Source organism: Chiloscyllium plagiosum, chromosome 7 (genome assembly GCF_004010195.1).
Source record: "Chiloscyllium plagiosum isolate BGI_BamShark_2017 chromosome 7, ASM401019v2, whole genome shotgun sequence".
In the NCBI taxonomy this organism is placed as follows: Eukaryota; Metazoa; Chordata; class Chondrichthyes; order Orectolobiformes; family Hemiscylliidae; genus Chiloscyllium; species Chiloscyllium plagiosum.
This window is the reverse complement of record NC_057716.1, coordinates 42,744,279-42,760,457: the sequence shown is the minus strand read 5'-3', so window position 1 is coordinate 42,760,457 and position 16,179 is coordinate 42,744,279. Positions and strand designations below refer to the sequence as shown.

The following is a 16,179-nucleotide window of genomic DNA, read 5'->3' as shown; positions in this document are numbered from 1 at the left end:
AAAAATTGAATTAGGAATTATTGTTCATTGTGATTCAAACTACCTGATCCTCAACCAGTTGTGCTTGTATTGTAAACACATGTTTCTCTGAAGTGCTTCTTTCTGTGGTAGTGGTTACAGTAACTGGTTCACGTACTCTCGCTTGGTCAACAGCAGCTACTACAGTAGCAACAGCTGCTGTTTTTCCTATGTCATGCTCTGTCTGAGTTTGTTGTAGCAAAAAAAAATGGATTTTGTTATATATGCCATATAATAAATTTAAAAAGTGCAGTTACATATATACACACACATCTGAAAAATATTTACTCGACAAGTTTTGATTACTAAATTTTTACAGGTAAAATATTTTTCGCATGCAACCAAGCAGGATTTTTTTTTATTTTACACAGTTCTATTTTAATCCCTTTGTACTCTGAATTTAAATTTTATTGAATATAATGTGTTAATTTCTGCTATCATAAGAGAACCTGAATTATTAATGATGCTTTGTTTTGTAACTTGATCACACTGAATGAAAATGCAAAGGTGCCTTACCTCTTTGCCAGCAGCAACACTGGTCACTCCGACAGCTGCAGCACCTCCTTCAACCGTAACAACTCCAGCAGCACCAGCAGCTCCTTCCATTGTGGTTACTCTAGTCACTCGTTCAACTGTGGTAACTCTCGGGGCACCAGTAACTTGTTCAAGTGTAGTTATTCTAGTAACACCAGCAGCACCGGCATCGCGTTCAACTGTTGTCATTCTAGCAGCACTAACACCTCCTTCAATTGTGGTTATTCCAACAGCTCCAGCAGCACCACTAGCAGCAGCAGCTCGTTCAACTGCAGTCATTCTTACAGCTCCAGCAGCATTAGCAGCAGCAGCTCGTTCAACTGCGGTCATTCGCGCAGCTCCAGCAGCACCACCAGCAGCAGCTCGTTCAACTGCGGTCATTCGCGCATCTCCAGCAGCACCACCAGCAGCAGCTCGTTCAACTGCGGTCATTCGCGCAGCTCCAACAGCTTCAGCAGCAGCTCGTTCAACTGCAGTCATTCGCGCAGCTCCAGCAGCACCACCAGCAGCAGCTCGTTCAACTGCAGTCATTCGCGCAGCTCCAACAGCTTCAGCAGCACCAGCAGCTCCACTGATTGTTATCTGTCCATGGACTCCAATTCGCCGTTCCCATTTTTCTTCTCTGTGATCTTGTGTAGTACTTGCAATTAATTTGCTTTCTCTCTTTTGTGCTTCAGTTGCTGAAACATAGCCTGGTTGCTTCCAAGGAGGTATAACTTCTGAAGAAACAACCGTGGTTGTCTGAAATTTACGAGTAAGAATTGGAGATTTGACAGATCTGATCGGTGATGTGGACAGTCTCCCAGCTGGGGATACAGATCTATACATAAACACAAAACAAAGCATTTAAACATAATCATGCCTTTGTAATGTCAGATGCAGAGATGCAGAGATGGTACAATTCCCATTTTCCAAGTGGCAAACCTGCCTTTGATCAGAGCATATGCAAGTACTTATTTTAACCTTGAAAAGCAAGACTTTGTTGTGTATAGAACAATAGCTCAATGAGTAATAATGAACTTTGCATAGAAGTTGGTGTATGCTATCATATGTACAATACTATGTAAGGAAAAATTATCCGTAACACAGTATGACCAGCACATATGTACAGACACAGCCAGTGATGTTACCTGGTGTGATAGAACAGACGACAGTGATATAATCATGTTACAGGCATCGTGACATCACATGCTGCTGACCAGGCCTTTGGGGAGTGAGGCTGAAGTTGGAGTCTCAGTGGGATCAAAGGAAGCTTGGGAGTTGGAGTGGTGGGAGAGGGGGCTGAGGGAGGTGATGAAGGAGGGGTGTAATCAAATGGGAATTTAAGTTGTAGAAGATACTTTCTGGAATCCTGCAATGAGTAAGCATGACTCTGTTTCTGACCCAGTGTGTATCTGTGAACATACAACATTGACCAGTACACCACAAAGACATGCCTTTCGGCCCACGATGTTGTGCCGAACATGACACCAAATTAAACTAAGCCCTTCTGGCTGTCCTTGGCACATATCTCTCCATTCTTTGCATATTCATGTGCTGACCTAAAAGTCCCTTAAACTTCCCTATCACACCTGCCTCCACCACCTCCCCTGGCAGCGGGATCCATACTCCTCCCACTCTCTATGTAAAAGGTTTGCCCCTCACATCCGCTTTGAACTTCTCGCCCTCTCACCTTAAATGTGTGCTCTCTAGTATTAGAAATTTCAACTCTGGGACAAAAGCACTGGCACAGTGGCTCAGTGGTGAGCACTGCTGCCTCACAGCATCAGGGACCTGGGTTTGATTCCTGCCTTGGGTGACTGTGTGGAGTTTGCACATTCTCCCCGTATCTGCGTGGATTTCCTCTGGGTCCTCTGGTTTCCTCCCACAATCCAATGATGTGCAGGTTAGGTGAATTGGTCATGCAAAATTACCCACAGTGTTCAGGAATGTGTGGGTTAGGTGCATTAGTAAAGGGTAAATGTACAGTAACAGGGAGGGAAAATGGGTCTGGGTGGCTTACTCTTACAGCACGGAAATAGACCCTTCGGTCCAACTCATCCATGCCGACCAGATATCCCAACCCAATCTAGTCCCACCTGCCAGCACCTGGCCCATATCCCTCCAAACCCTTCCTATTCATATACCTATCCAGATGCCTTTTAAATGTTGCAATTGTACCAGCCCTCACCACTTCCTCTGGCAGCTCATTCCACACACGTACCACTCTGCGTGAAAAAGTTGCCCCTTGGGTCTCTTTTATATCTTTCCCCTCTCACCCTAAACCTATGCCCTCTAGTTCTGGACTCCCCCATGCCAGGGAAAAGATTTTGTCTATTTATCCTATCCATGCCCCTCATGATTTTATAAACCACTACAAGGTCACCTCTCAGCCTCCGACACTCCAGAGAAAACAGCCCTAGTCTATTCACCCTCTCCATATAGCTCAAATCCTCCAACCCTGGCAACATTCTTGTAAATCTTTTCTGAACCCTTTCAAGATTCACAACATCCTTGCGATAGGAAGGAGATCAGAATTGCATGCAATATTCCAACAGTGGCCTAACCAATGTACTGTACAGCTGCAACATGACCTCCCAACTCCTGTACTCAATACTCTGACCAGTAAAGGAAAGCATACCAAACATCTTCTTCACTATCCTACCGACATGCAATTCCACTTTCAAGGAATTATGAACCTGCACTCTAAGGTCTCTTTGTTCAGCAACACTCCCCAGGACCTTACCATTAAGTGTATAAGTCCTGCTAAGATTTCCTTTCCCAAAATGCAGTACCTCACATGTATCTAAATTAAACTCCATCTGCAATGCCTCAGCTCATTGGCTCATCTGATCAAGATCCCGTTGTGATCTGAGGTAACCTTCTTTGCTGTCCACTACACCTCCAATTTTGGTGACACCTGCAAACTTATTAACTATACCTCTTATGCTCACATCCAAACCATTTATATAAATGATGAAAAGTAGTGGACACAGCACTAGTCCTTATGGCACTCCACAGGTCACGGGCCTCCAATCTGAAAAACAACCCTCCATCACCATCCTCTGTCTTCTACCTTTGAGCCAGTCCTGTATCCAGATGGCTCGTTCTCCCTGTATTCCATGAGATCTAACCTTGCTAACCAGTCTCCCATTCGGAATCTTGTTGAATGCCTTACTGAAATCCATTTAAATCATGTCTACCACTCTGCCCTCATCAGTTCTCTTCGTTACTTCTTCAAAAACCTCAATCAAGTTTGTGAGATATGATTTCCCACGCACAAAGCCATGCTGACCATCCCTAATCAGTCCTTGCCTTTCCAAATTTATGTACTTCCTGTCCCTCAGGATTCCCTCCAACAACTTTCCCACCACTGATATCAGACTCACTGGTCAATAGTTCCCTGGCTTGTCCTTACCACCTTTCTTAAACAGTGGCGCCATGTTAGCCAATCTCCAGTCTTCCAGCACCTCACCTGTGATTATCGATGATACAAATATCTCAGTAAGAGGCCCAGCAATCCCTTCCCTAGCTTCCCACAGAGTTCTAGGGTACACCTGATCAGGTCCTGTGGATTTATCCACTTTTGTGTGTTTCAAGACAGTTAGCACTTCCACCTTTTCAAGATGTCACCATCTATGTCCCTACATTCCATATCTTCCATATCCTTTTCCACAGTAAACATCGATGCAAAATACTCGATTACTATCTCCCCCATCTCCTGCGGCTCCACACAAAGACCACCTTGCTGATCTTTGAGTGGCCCTATTCTCTCCATAGTTACCCTTTTGTCCTTAATGCATTTGTAAAAACTCCTTAACTCTATTTGCCAAAGTTATCTGATGTCCCCTTTTTGCCCTCCTGATTTCTCTCTTAAAGTATACTCCTACTCCATTTATACTCTTCTAAGAATTCACTCCATCTATTCTGTCTATACCTGACATATGCTTCCTTCATTCGTTAATTAAACTGACTTGTTGGGCCAAATGTCCTGTTTTCACACTGTAGGGATTCTATGATTTTATTCTATGATTCTGACCATCGACCCTATCTATGCTTCTCATAATTTTATAGACTCCAACATATCTCTCCTCAGCCTCCGCTACTCTGGAGAAAACAACCTTAGTTTTTCTAGCCTCTCCCTGTAGCTCATACCCTCTAAACCAGGCACCACCCTGGTAAGTGGACAGTAAGGTCTGCAACATGGATGAGGAGAGAATGTGAGGCTACTGCTGCTCCATTGCCATAGTAATCCCCACCAACCCCCAACCCGCACTGCATTCCCCCTCCTAGAGGTAGGACACCATACTGCTGATGCTGTGTCCCTGGACAAGGAGCTGGGTGCAAAAGTAGATGCCGGAAGGCAGCATGATGCCTGGAGAGGGTCAGGTGATTAGATTTTGATTATTGAAGGGAAGATCTCAAGTTTCATTCACCGTTCTGCTGCTCTGTGTCAGCCCCAGCCACCCTCAGTCCCTATAGTACTTCCAGCTAGAACGTCCAGCCCTGCCTTCTTCAAGACTGCCTCTTCCCCCACTGCTGCTCCATAGTTAGGGAGTGAGTGTTCTCACATATGCATATTCTTGTGAAAACCTACAGGTAGCATTTACGGCCTTCTTTTCATAAAACTACACAGGCTTTGAAGAGAGCTCTGAAGAAGGATCATGCCGACTCAAAACATTTACTCTGTTTCTCTCTCCACAGATATTGCCAGACCTGCTGAGATTCTTCTGTATTCTGTGTTTCAGGTTTCCAACATTTGCAGTATTTTGTCTTTGCAGTCAGTTCTTCTATAATGCGATGGTTGCTTTCTTGTGCAACCACGGGTTATAGAAAAATTGCGCTTTAGAAACAGCACTTCAGGTGTTGGTGATGTAATCGGGTTACAGCCAACACACAATTTAAACGATCGCGTTTAGAGATAGCGTCCTCAATTCATCAATCATGTTACAGGAAATTTGTGTTGAAGAAACATGTGGAACAGCCTGTATTTGAAGACAGTGTGGTGGAGGAAAGCTACACACATTAGGAATTATGCATTTAAATCAAAGATAAGTTTAAGGCAGACATTTACACTATTACTGTAAAACTAATTGAAGAAAGGAGTCTTTGTGGGGGAGGGACTGCATTGATATATTCAAAACTTTAAGGAGCATAATTATTGAACTGTATGTACTGAAATGGGTTCTTGCTAACATCATTATTCATTACAATCATGAGCTGAAAACCAAAAGACAAATGGTAAAATGTTACTTCAGCTGCTTCACTCGACACAGACAACATTATTACCCAGGAATGCAATATTACCTAAAACCTCAACAAGCAATTGGATCGATTTTTGACAGATGAACTGAGTGAGAGAAAATATGTGATTGAAATGTGAAATCGAATACTATCTTATAGTTTTGAAACTTGGTCCTGGCCAGATAATATTCCTGGCAATATCTTTGTGTGAACCTAATAATCTCTACATTCATCTATTATTCTCCCAAACAGCTGTTATTTTAATACTTTGCAAATTGAAATAAAAATTATATTTGAAACTTAATTCAAATGAATTAAGTTAGGAATGTTTTGCATCCAAGAAACCATAGAAATTCAATCTAAATTGCCGAAATAGTATTGTAAACTTTTAATTTCTGTCTAGCAGACAGATTTCAACTTTCATTGGAACACAAAGGTCTAATTCATGGATTTTGCCTTTCATTCAGAGAAACTTTGATTTTTACACTATTATAAATGTGAATTATGATTTATTAAGATGTATTAAGAAAAATATTTTGAATTTCAGTTATTAGCATTTAAATGCCCCTTACCGAACAGGCGAAGGTGCTGGGGCCCTCACATGACGGACGGGAGATGGGGATTGTTGGCGAGTCACTTTAGCCCCAGTAGGTGGTGGAGTTGGGGACCTGCTCATTGGTTTTGGTGGGATGCGTGGCGGTGTCTTATGATGCAAATGCTGCACTACTGTTCTGCCATCAACAATCATTTCAGTTGTTGAAGATCTGGCCTCATATTGAGCTTCCATTTTCTAGAATATAAACAAGAAAATTGCAATTGTCAGTTGTGACAAATAAAGTATAGTAAAAATTATCTCAGAATGAGGGTTAAGAACAAGATACCTTTTCAATATGGACTTGTTTTGCCTGGGAAATGTCAGTGGAAGTAATAATTGTTTTTGTCTTTTTAGCAGGCACCACTTCATCATCAGCTGTAAAAAAGATACATGATAATGAAAATGTGACAATTAATTTTGGAATTGTACAAGGTATTGTTTCCATTTGTACAAAACATCAACTAAGAGATACCTTGGATGCGGAGCTCGGCTGTGGAGGTGGCTCGTCCAACACTGTTAGTGGCGGTTACTGAGAAGGTTCCAGAATCCTCTGCATAAGCTTCAGCAATTATTAAACTGTATAAATCACCATCTTGTACAATCTGGAAGTCGGGAGAACTCTGGATTTCTGCTCCTTCCCTGTAGAACTTCACCACAGGTGTAGGGATTCCAGTCACACGAACGTCCAGTCTAACTTTGGATCCTTGTTTCGCAGTCATACTTAGTAGTCTCTGTATAAAATTGGGAGGTGCAGTCTCTGCTGCAATAGGTAAAACAAATCCAAAAGTTAAATTTATTGCTGTGGATGGTCTTGTCATACAACAAGCCATCCAATTAAAAGTATTTCATATACCACACCTTCAATGTATCACTACCACAACGACTGAGCTTTTCTGATTCAACTCCTTTGCCTTCTGTACCTAAATAATGTTTTTACTATTTTCCCATCTCTCCAATCTGCCCCCTATATGCTTCACAGGATTCCGATTCACACAGTGTACACTGTTGTTCATCCATGACCAAAGTGTCAGAAAATTACTACAAGGAATAACTGTCCCTTGCAGAAATGGGCAGTAAAATAGCACTGGGTGGTTTCTATTTGTTACAGTACTTGTCAAACTTTAATTTCTATATAGAAGTTAAATCAGACAACTTCTAGTTCAGGCAAACTATCTTTGCTGTCAATGACACAAATGATGAAGGTAAAAATTATTTCCAAATCTCCAGTTTGTGAACAGCATAACAGAAGAGTAACTTGTTCAGTTTTATTTTTATAGTTTTTTTAACATAAGTTGAATGGTGTTTGAGCTAGCAAATGAAGAATTTTATTTCACAAATACTCTAAGCAGAAAATGTTATCTACTGAGGACTCATAATGTGATGATAGTTCCAGTGGTGTTACATTGATTCATTCTGATGCAACACCTCAATTAATGCATTGGTTATGATTTTCCAAAATGATTTTGGAAATATTCTCAGCATATTGAAACTTAGAAAATGCAATATTACTATTCAAGAAGGTAAGAGAAAACAAGGAACTACCAGCAGACAGCTCTCCTGAAATCAGTCATAGAACATAGAACAATACAGCACAGAACAGGCCCTTCGGCCCACGATGTTGTGCCGAACATTTGTCCTAGCTTAAGCACCTATCCATGTACCTATCCAATTGCCGCTTAAAGGTCATCAATGATTCTGACTCTGCCACTCCCACAGGCAGCGCATTCCATGCCCCCACCATTCTCTGGGTAAAGAACCTATCCCTGACATCCCCCCATACCTTCCACCCTTCACCTTAAATTTATGTCCCCTTGTAACACTGTTATACCCGGGGAAAAAGTCTCTGACTGTCTACTCTATCTATTCCCCTGATCATTTTATAAACCTCTATCAAGTCGCCCCTCATCCTTCTTCGTTCCAATGAGAAAAGGCCTAGCACTCTCAACCTATCCTCGTATGACCTATTCTCCATTCCAGGCAACATCCTGGTAAATCTTCTCTGCACCCTCTCCAAAGCTTCCACATCTTTCCTAAAATGAGGCGACCAGAACTGCACACAGTACACCAACTGTGGCCTAACCAAAGTCCTGTACAGCTGCAACATCACTCCACGACTCTTGAATTCAATATCATATCTAAGTCCCTTTGCAGCTGACAACAGCCCTCCTCACTAGCCACAACTCCACCAATCTTGATTCAGTCATCATGAAAATGCTGGAACTACTGGAGTGCTTTGAGGATCAATGTTCGATCTCAGATATTGATTTAGGCAAAAAGGGCAATGATGGATCCAATTGAATATTAGTCATGAATTAAGATGCTATTTCTCACTGTTTCAGCCCAAGTCATGACCTCTAAGATAGCTCTGAAAATTGGTGAGAATATAACCAATGAAAAGGACACAAAGGTTACAGAGATGTATATTGGTGAAATGAATAGCCATCAAGATGGCAGATAAAATACCACATTAGAAGTTTGACGTCATTCACATTGTTATTAAGAATAGAAAATCAAAATATTTTAAAAGATTTGGAACACAGAGTTGATTTGAAGGGAAATAATGAAGTGAGGTAGATGCCCCAGTGAAAACAACCCCATTAAATTTTGGAAGAGAGACCACAGTATTTGCCCAGCTAGTTCCTTGATAGTATTAAGCTTATAACATAAAGAAAGCACATCCAGAGGGACTGTAAGTCTCATTTTTTTTGTACTGGATCCACCCATTTATATTCTGCCTTATTATGATATACCCAAAATGTTCTGAAGTGCTTCAAATGGAATGCAATGCAGTCCTATTGTTATTCAGATAAATGCAACAGTCATTTTGGATACAGCAATAAAATGCATAATAATTTAATTTACATTTGCTGAAAAAAAAGGAATATTCTGTAGACCTTCATTTTTTTGTGACCATCTGGAGCAGGTCTCATTTTACTGCATTGTCGAAAAAAGGATATTTCTAAAATTCCATAGTTCACACTGACATGTGCTGAATATCAACTGAGTTTTTTTTTCAAATCAGCCTATAATAATTTTCAATCAGTTCTTGTACCTGTTTTTATTCATAATCAATTACTTTCTGCTCATAATGGATTTGTAAACATAAAAAGGAATTTCGTACATAATCAGAAGCATTTAATACGAAAGTTGGCATTATTCTACTGAATGGTATGAAGGCTTTGTGAATTAAGATACTAGTTTGGCTCAGTGGTTAGCACTGCTGCCCCACAGCACCAGGATCCCAGGCTTGATTCGGGCCTTGGGCGACTGTCTGTGTGGAGTTTGCACATTCTCCCGATGTCTGCGTTGGTTTCCTCTGGTTTCCTCCCACAGTCCAAAGAAGTGCAGTTCAGGTGAATTGGCCATGTTAAATTGCCCATAGTGTTAGGTGCATTAGTCAGAGGAAAGTGGGTCTAGGTGAGTTACTCTTCGGAGGGTCGGTGTGGACTTGTTGGGCCGAAGGGCCTGTTTCCACACTGTAGGAAATCTAATCTAATTCCCATTTAGTTTCAATCACATGATCTCTCAAAGTCCATTTCTTTTTATTGTTCTCTTACGTGTGTGCATCCACAGGTAGAGTTATTTTATTGAGTCTGCAACCTGAAATGACATGTTCTGGGATGACATAAATACATGAGCTTTGGGGTGATATATCACATGGTGCCAAATTTTGTGGTTTAGCCAGAGACAAAGAATCTGTCGATAGGCTTAGACAATCAGCTGTGGTGAACAAATATGAGCATCTGAGGTGGAGAAGGGGCTCATAGTTCAAGGATCGCTCACACAAAGAGCCAGTGAAATCCCTGGAACTGAGCAGTCAGATGTCACTCCATGATGCTCAAGAGTGTTGGGGAATGGGGACAAGAGACAAAAGGTAACAGAGAGATATTCCTGCACACAGAACCCATCCACTGTCCCCTACTCATACTCACTAGAGGAGAGGCTGAAGGAAGGAAATTATTGAGTTTTTTGAGAGGGACCCTCCTCCCCCGAAATTGCTGACAGCATGTTTGATGGCTGGGTCTCCCACTTTTCCAGAAGGAGGAGGCTGGTCTCTCCACCCCTGACAACTAATCTTACGTACATCAATGTCCTTGGTGTGCAGGATGTCGAAATTGAAATTATACCTCATTATATCCAAGTAGAGCACTAATATAGCATTTGTAACATGTTCTTACCAGTTTGAGATTAAATGAGCCAGAAATGAAATGTATATATTAACCATGAACCTTTTATTAGTTTATGTTTCTTTAAAAAAGCAATTTGCGATTTATATACTAAATCTCTTGTATTTTCAAGAGTTCCTACTATGGGTCAATGAGACTGGCATTACTGAATACATGTGAGGCAGTATTTTTTGGGTACAATTCTGGTCTCCCTCCTATCAGAAGGATGTTGTGAAACTTGAAAGGGTTCAGAAAGGATTTTCAAGGACGTTGTCAGGGTTGGAGGGAGCTACAGGACTAGGCTGAATAGGCTGGGTCTTTTTTCCTTGGACCATTGGAGGCTGAGGGCTGACATTATAGAGGTTAATAAAATCATGAGGGACATGGATAGGGTAAATAGACAAGATCGTTCCCTGGGATGGGGGAGTCCTGAACTGGAGGGCATATGTTTAGGGTGAGAGGAGAAAATTTTAAAAGGGACCTAAGGGCAACTTTTTCACGCAAAGGGTGGTGCATGTATGGAATGAGCTGCCAGAGGAAGTGGTGGAAGCTGGTACAATTGCAAAATTTAAAAGGCACCTGGATGGATATATAAATAGAAAGGGTTTACAGGGATATGGGACAAGTACTGGCAAATGGAACTAGATTAGGTTATAATACCTGGTCGGCATGGACAAGTTGTACCAAAGGATCTGTTTCTGTGCTGTACATCTCTATGACTCAGTACCAAGGTCAGGAACAGAGGAGGCCAGGACCCTTAAAGACTGGCAATTGCCAGTTTGCCAATTTCCCAACTCCAATCCTGGCATGAGCCATTTTGGAGGAGGTGGGTTCAGGGTTTGGCAGGGTTACTTGCCCCCATGGGGTGGTGGTAAATTTGACTTTGAGAGAGTCTTTTTTGGGGGGGCCTTGGAAGGAGTCAAACTGAGATTTTGCAGTAAACTTCCAGTTTCCCTGGCCTGGTGAGGGTCAGTCGCTGAGGTAGGCACCTGGTAGGAGGTCTGGTGGCAATGCTCCAGGTAGGCTTATGGGCCCTGTCTTGACTGCCTTAGGTACAGGTGTAGCCAAAGGCTGCCCTGCAAAGAGGTTTCCTATAATTTTACCCTGTTTCCCTGTCCACAATGGACAGGGCTGGGGGGGGGGGGTGGGAAGATTCCCAGTCAAAAAAGTTACATTTTGAAATGAATGTACTGGCACTACTGGAGCTCCATTTTGTGGAATACAAGAAGAGTCCCATAAACGTGTGTCTTTGCAAGTCTTACTGCATTTTTCTCCTGGTCCACGTGACCTGGCTGCTTTTTTAATTTTTGATTTTATTTTTCAGAGGTGTGAGAGACTGATGTCCATGATGAAGCGTCCTCCCAAGTAACAGTTAACCTTTATGTCATCTGTGTTAATAATCATATCCCCTACAGTCATATCTAGGTTTCTTTTTCATTCAGTTTATTGAAATGGGAAGCTGAGCAGGATATAGAGATGGGAGCCTCCCCTCTGCTCCCCAAGTGCCAGTCGGTGGTGGCAGTGGGCAGTTACCTGTCACCAGCAGCTCGGCGGTACTAGTCGCTTGTCCTGATCCATTGGTGGCTCGTACAGAGTATCTGCCGCTGTGCGAGGGCGACACACGAGAAATGATCAGCTTGGCGCGGCCGTCGCTGAAGGAAATCTCTGCGCCCGGGAGAGCAGCAGCTGAAAGAACCTGGCCATCTCTGAACCAGCTCACCTCAGGAACTGGTAAACCTGCCAAACACACACAACAACAAAGCTCCAGAAACCATCCAGAGAGAGAGAATGCAAACCCATGCGGGGGGGGGGGGGGGGGGAATAAGCTTTTGGATAAACAGGAAATCAAACACGAGCAACATAAAAATAGAGACAGAATTGAGTTTCTAATTTGATTAATTAATGCTCGTTTGCTGGGGAAGGTCTTTATTTACGGTAAAAAAAAATCAATATCGTGATACTTTTTTTCCAGCATTCAATACGGAACATGTGGTGAGCAAGAATTTTATTGATTTGTGAAGTGTACAAAATAAAAGCAAGCACGTGTAGTTAGTTATACTGAACCACAAAGGGGAGTCCCCCGAATGATTAAGCCATTTCGTTTCTCCCCGTGTTGAACAGATTCGGAGAGCCGTGATTTTAATCTCCAAAGTTTTGTGAGGTCTTACATCGAACAGTTTGAGTTGACCTGACGCCTGGGGAAAAAAAAACTTACCACTAATGTGCGCCTCAAAGGTAGCGGCACTACCCTCCAGTGCCACAACGCTTTGAAGCGGATGTAAAAATGTCGGAGCTTGTGTTGCCATTTTTATAGGCACCCTGGAACAGAGATAAATGGATAAATCAATAGCGGAAGTGTTTCCTTGTCAATTATACAGTCACTTTTTAAAAAATCCCTTGCCATATTCACAGCCTCGGGCGAGAATCAATTTGTTTTAGGTCACTGGCGCTACTGTACAGGGGCCATTCGTTTGAAAATTAATTTATTTTATATATGCAAATCACTTGTTGTACTTAGTCTGCCTTCGAAGAGCTTTACTTCATTATACTTGTCTATATCATGTTATGCCGATTCAGCAATTATAGCAATGAAATATATTTGGGTCAGAACGAAAAGCCGCAGATTATGGGTATAAAATGTGAAATGTAAATAGAAAGTGCCTTCAAAGTGTCATAATGGACCCGAAAGGTTAATACTGTTTCTATCCACAGATGGTACCAGACTTGCTGAGCTTTTCCAGGATTTTATTTGTCTTAAATATATTTAGACTATGAATCAAGTTAGAGTTTGAACTACCACCACTAATAATCCGCCGTAACTGCTCATGACATTTCTGGTACTGACTATGGAATGCCTTAAAAGACTGTTGACAGTGAAGAGTTGAACACCATTTCTGTATTAAAACGGCGTGTAAAAGTGTAAAATAATTATTTCCCATCTGTCAATTAGTAAATGAAATTACCCTTGGAATAAAATGGACAGATAAATACTTTGTGAATTATTTTTCATTAACCGAAAATATTTTTCAATTACTGAAAAATACTTGAACCACTTTATTTAGAGCAAAGAAAATTAATTTAATATCTTACAAGTATGATCCTTGGATTCTTTAAATAAGGGCTGTTTAACTGCTGACAGAAAAGTTTGTTCTAAATTTAGCTAAATGACTTTGATTGACAGTAGACATGTGTGACATAGCTAATGGGACAGCTGAGAAGCTGAGCCCCTATTCCCTTAAAAAGACATTGCTGTCCAGCAGATACCACATACATGTGATTAGGTACTATTCTTAGCAGTTCTTCATTTATCTGTCAATAGCATAACCTTGAAAGCTTTTACTCAACAGACCAAACATTTTAAATTATTTCAGTTATAAAACCACTGAATTCAATTTGTCTTTATACATTAGATACTGTTCAACAAATCCATTTCACACTTAGAAGATTCAGCATCACTGACTAGACTTACAGCGATTTAATAAGGTACTGATAAATATCTTAAGTTGATTTTCTCAAACCTTTACTAGAAAAAAAACATTTATCACTCAATATACAAAATAAGTTTAGTACCATGAAAACAAAATACTGTTTTTATAATAAACACTGATTTACCAACCTGAATTTTCAAGAGTGCCTACAGCTATAGGGCTAAGCCCAAAGGTTTTAAAACTTTGGAAACCACCTCCGTATCCAGAATTTTGCCAACTATCCACTGAAAGAATTGGACTTTCCTCTTACGAAAAGGAAACAAAACTACCCGGAGGTTCCATGCAATCCCTACACCCGAGGCAAGGCTGGGAATGCCTGAACCGCTCAGAAGTGCTAACATGGTGGTTTTACTTTATATACCCCAACTCTGTTGAAAGTATGCAACATCATTTTTTTAGACACTTCTGATTGGCTAGTACAGCAAGGAATCATGGGATAATGAACCCTTTTTAGGCAACGCAATGGTGCCTGTCACTTTGCTTTTAAGCAGACTGCTAATTTTGGCACATTAGTTCTGAGTTGTCACTGTTAATCAGTACCCAAGGACACAATGAGTATACTTATTTCAAATAACAACCATCACTTTTCTTTTTCTTTATCTCTACCTTTTGTATATTTCAGTTATCAGTAAAATAAGGAAAGAATCAAACCCTAAGCAGCAGTACAAGTCTGAAAGCATCAATCATTGATGATACTAACAACTGCTTCTGTCAATCACTGAATGAGATTAACAAACATTTCAAAACAAGTGATCAAGAGTATTCTTTTAAATACCACATTGATACATTATGATCTCCCTGACACAGAAGTTCCCACTTTATTATAGAATTTCACATTTGCTTCCTGTTGGTAGTACTAATACCAAAGTTAAAGTGAAAGCTGTTGAGTAGCAATCAGTTCAAACGCATGAGGATGTGTAATTCAATCTGCTCATAAAATAAGGACTGAATCTAATTTGTGTTATCTGCTGCAATAGGCTTTTATACAAAGTATATTGTAGTAATTACAAATACTGTGACATTCAAATTCCCTGATCAATGCTTACACAAATTTCTTCCTGTATAATTTAATAATAACTTTAAAAACTTTTGCATCGGAACACAATAAATGTCTGATTTTTCAGAATATCAAATAGAGAAGTACCGTCGTCAAATTTTATCATAATGTATTGTGCAGTGATATAGTTGGATACTGCTGCAGAAACAAAGCATTTGGATTTTTGAACATTTTACAGAAGCACTCTTTGACATACATCTACAATGCACATTTTGAGTTGGGAAATTAATAAGAAAATGTAGAGTGCTAATATAAGTAAACCTTTCAGATTATAAGAGAAGCTAATGTTGGATTTAAGAATATAAAGCAGTTTGGAATGAGACAATGTTGTTTGATGCAATGAATCTGGCACTTTTTAAAATCTTTTTAAAAAAATTTTATACAATAATTTAAAGAACTAGTGGACAAATTCTAAACAATGTATCCCTTATGCCCAATAACATATCAATAAAATGTCAAAATATTTAACTATCTTATGACTTTCAAAATTCCCCATGGTCTCGCCAAATTAGAAAACTATGGCTTCTTTGTCGTAAAATCAGTGCAATTGTCAACTTTCACCATCATTATGTCTCAGTATCTGACAGCAACTGTTGTATTTTGGCATAGATTCCAAGCCAAATGGGCCTATAACTTTTCTACAGTTACATATGATATATCAAATATACAGTCATGATTTGGAGATGCCAGTGTTGGACTGGTGTGTACAAAGTTAAAAATCACACAACACCAGGTTATAGTCCAACAGATTTAATTGGAAGCACACCAGCTTTCGGAGCGACGCTCCTTCATCAGGTGGTAGTGGAGGGCTCAGTCCTAACACAGAATTTATAGCAAAAATTTACAGTGTGATGTAACTGAAATTATACATTGAAAAATTGATTGTCTGTTAAGCCTTTCATCTGTTAGAATACAGTGATAGTTTCACTTCTTTCATGTGTAAATCACAAAACCTTTTTTAAAAGTTGCATTCTTGGGTTAGCTGTTAACAATGGTGATAGCTAGACAATATGTTGAAGGTGTGGGCCCACACCTTCAAAATATTGTCTAGCTATCACCATTGTTAACAGCTAACCCGAGAATGCAACTTAAAAAAAA

The 16,179-nt window shown here is 40.5% G+C and overlaps 1 protein-coding gene across 1 annotated transcript in view; it reads right to left on the bottom strand.

Annotated features, from left to right (window-relative positions):
- ttn.1 (titin, tandem duplicate 1) overlaps positions 1-14,340 on the bottom strand; it is a 336,276-nt gene extending 321,936 nt beyond the window's left edge. Inside the window, exons 1-8 of the mRNA XM_043694489.1 lie at positions 14,153-14,340; positions 12,752-12,855; positions 12,070-12,273; positions 6,843-7,130; positions 6,657-6,745; positions 6,348-6,565; positions 535-1,372; positions 44-202 (exon numbers count right to left, since the gene is read on the bottom strand). Of these exons, the coding sequence (XP_043550424.1) occupies positions 44-202; positions 535-1,372; positions 6,348-6,565; positions 6,657-6,745; positions 6,843-7,130; positions 12,070-12,273; positions 12,752-12,842 (1,887 nt within the window). The 5' untranslated portion in view covers positions 12,843-12,855; positions 14,153-14,340. The remainder of the gene's footprint in view (positions 1-43; positions 203-534; positions 1,373-6,347; positions 6,566-6,656; positions 6,746-6,842; positions 7,131-12,069; positions 12,274-12,751; positions 12,856-14,152) is intronic.
- Between the last annotated feature and the right edge of the window lie 1,839 nt (positions 14,341-16,179).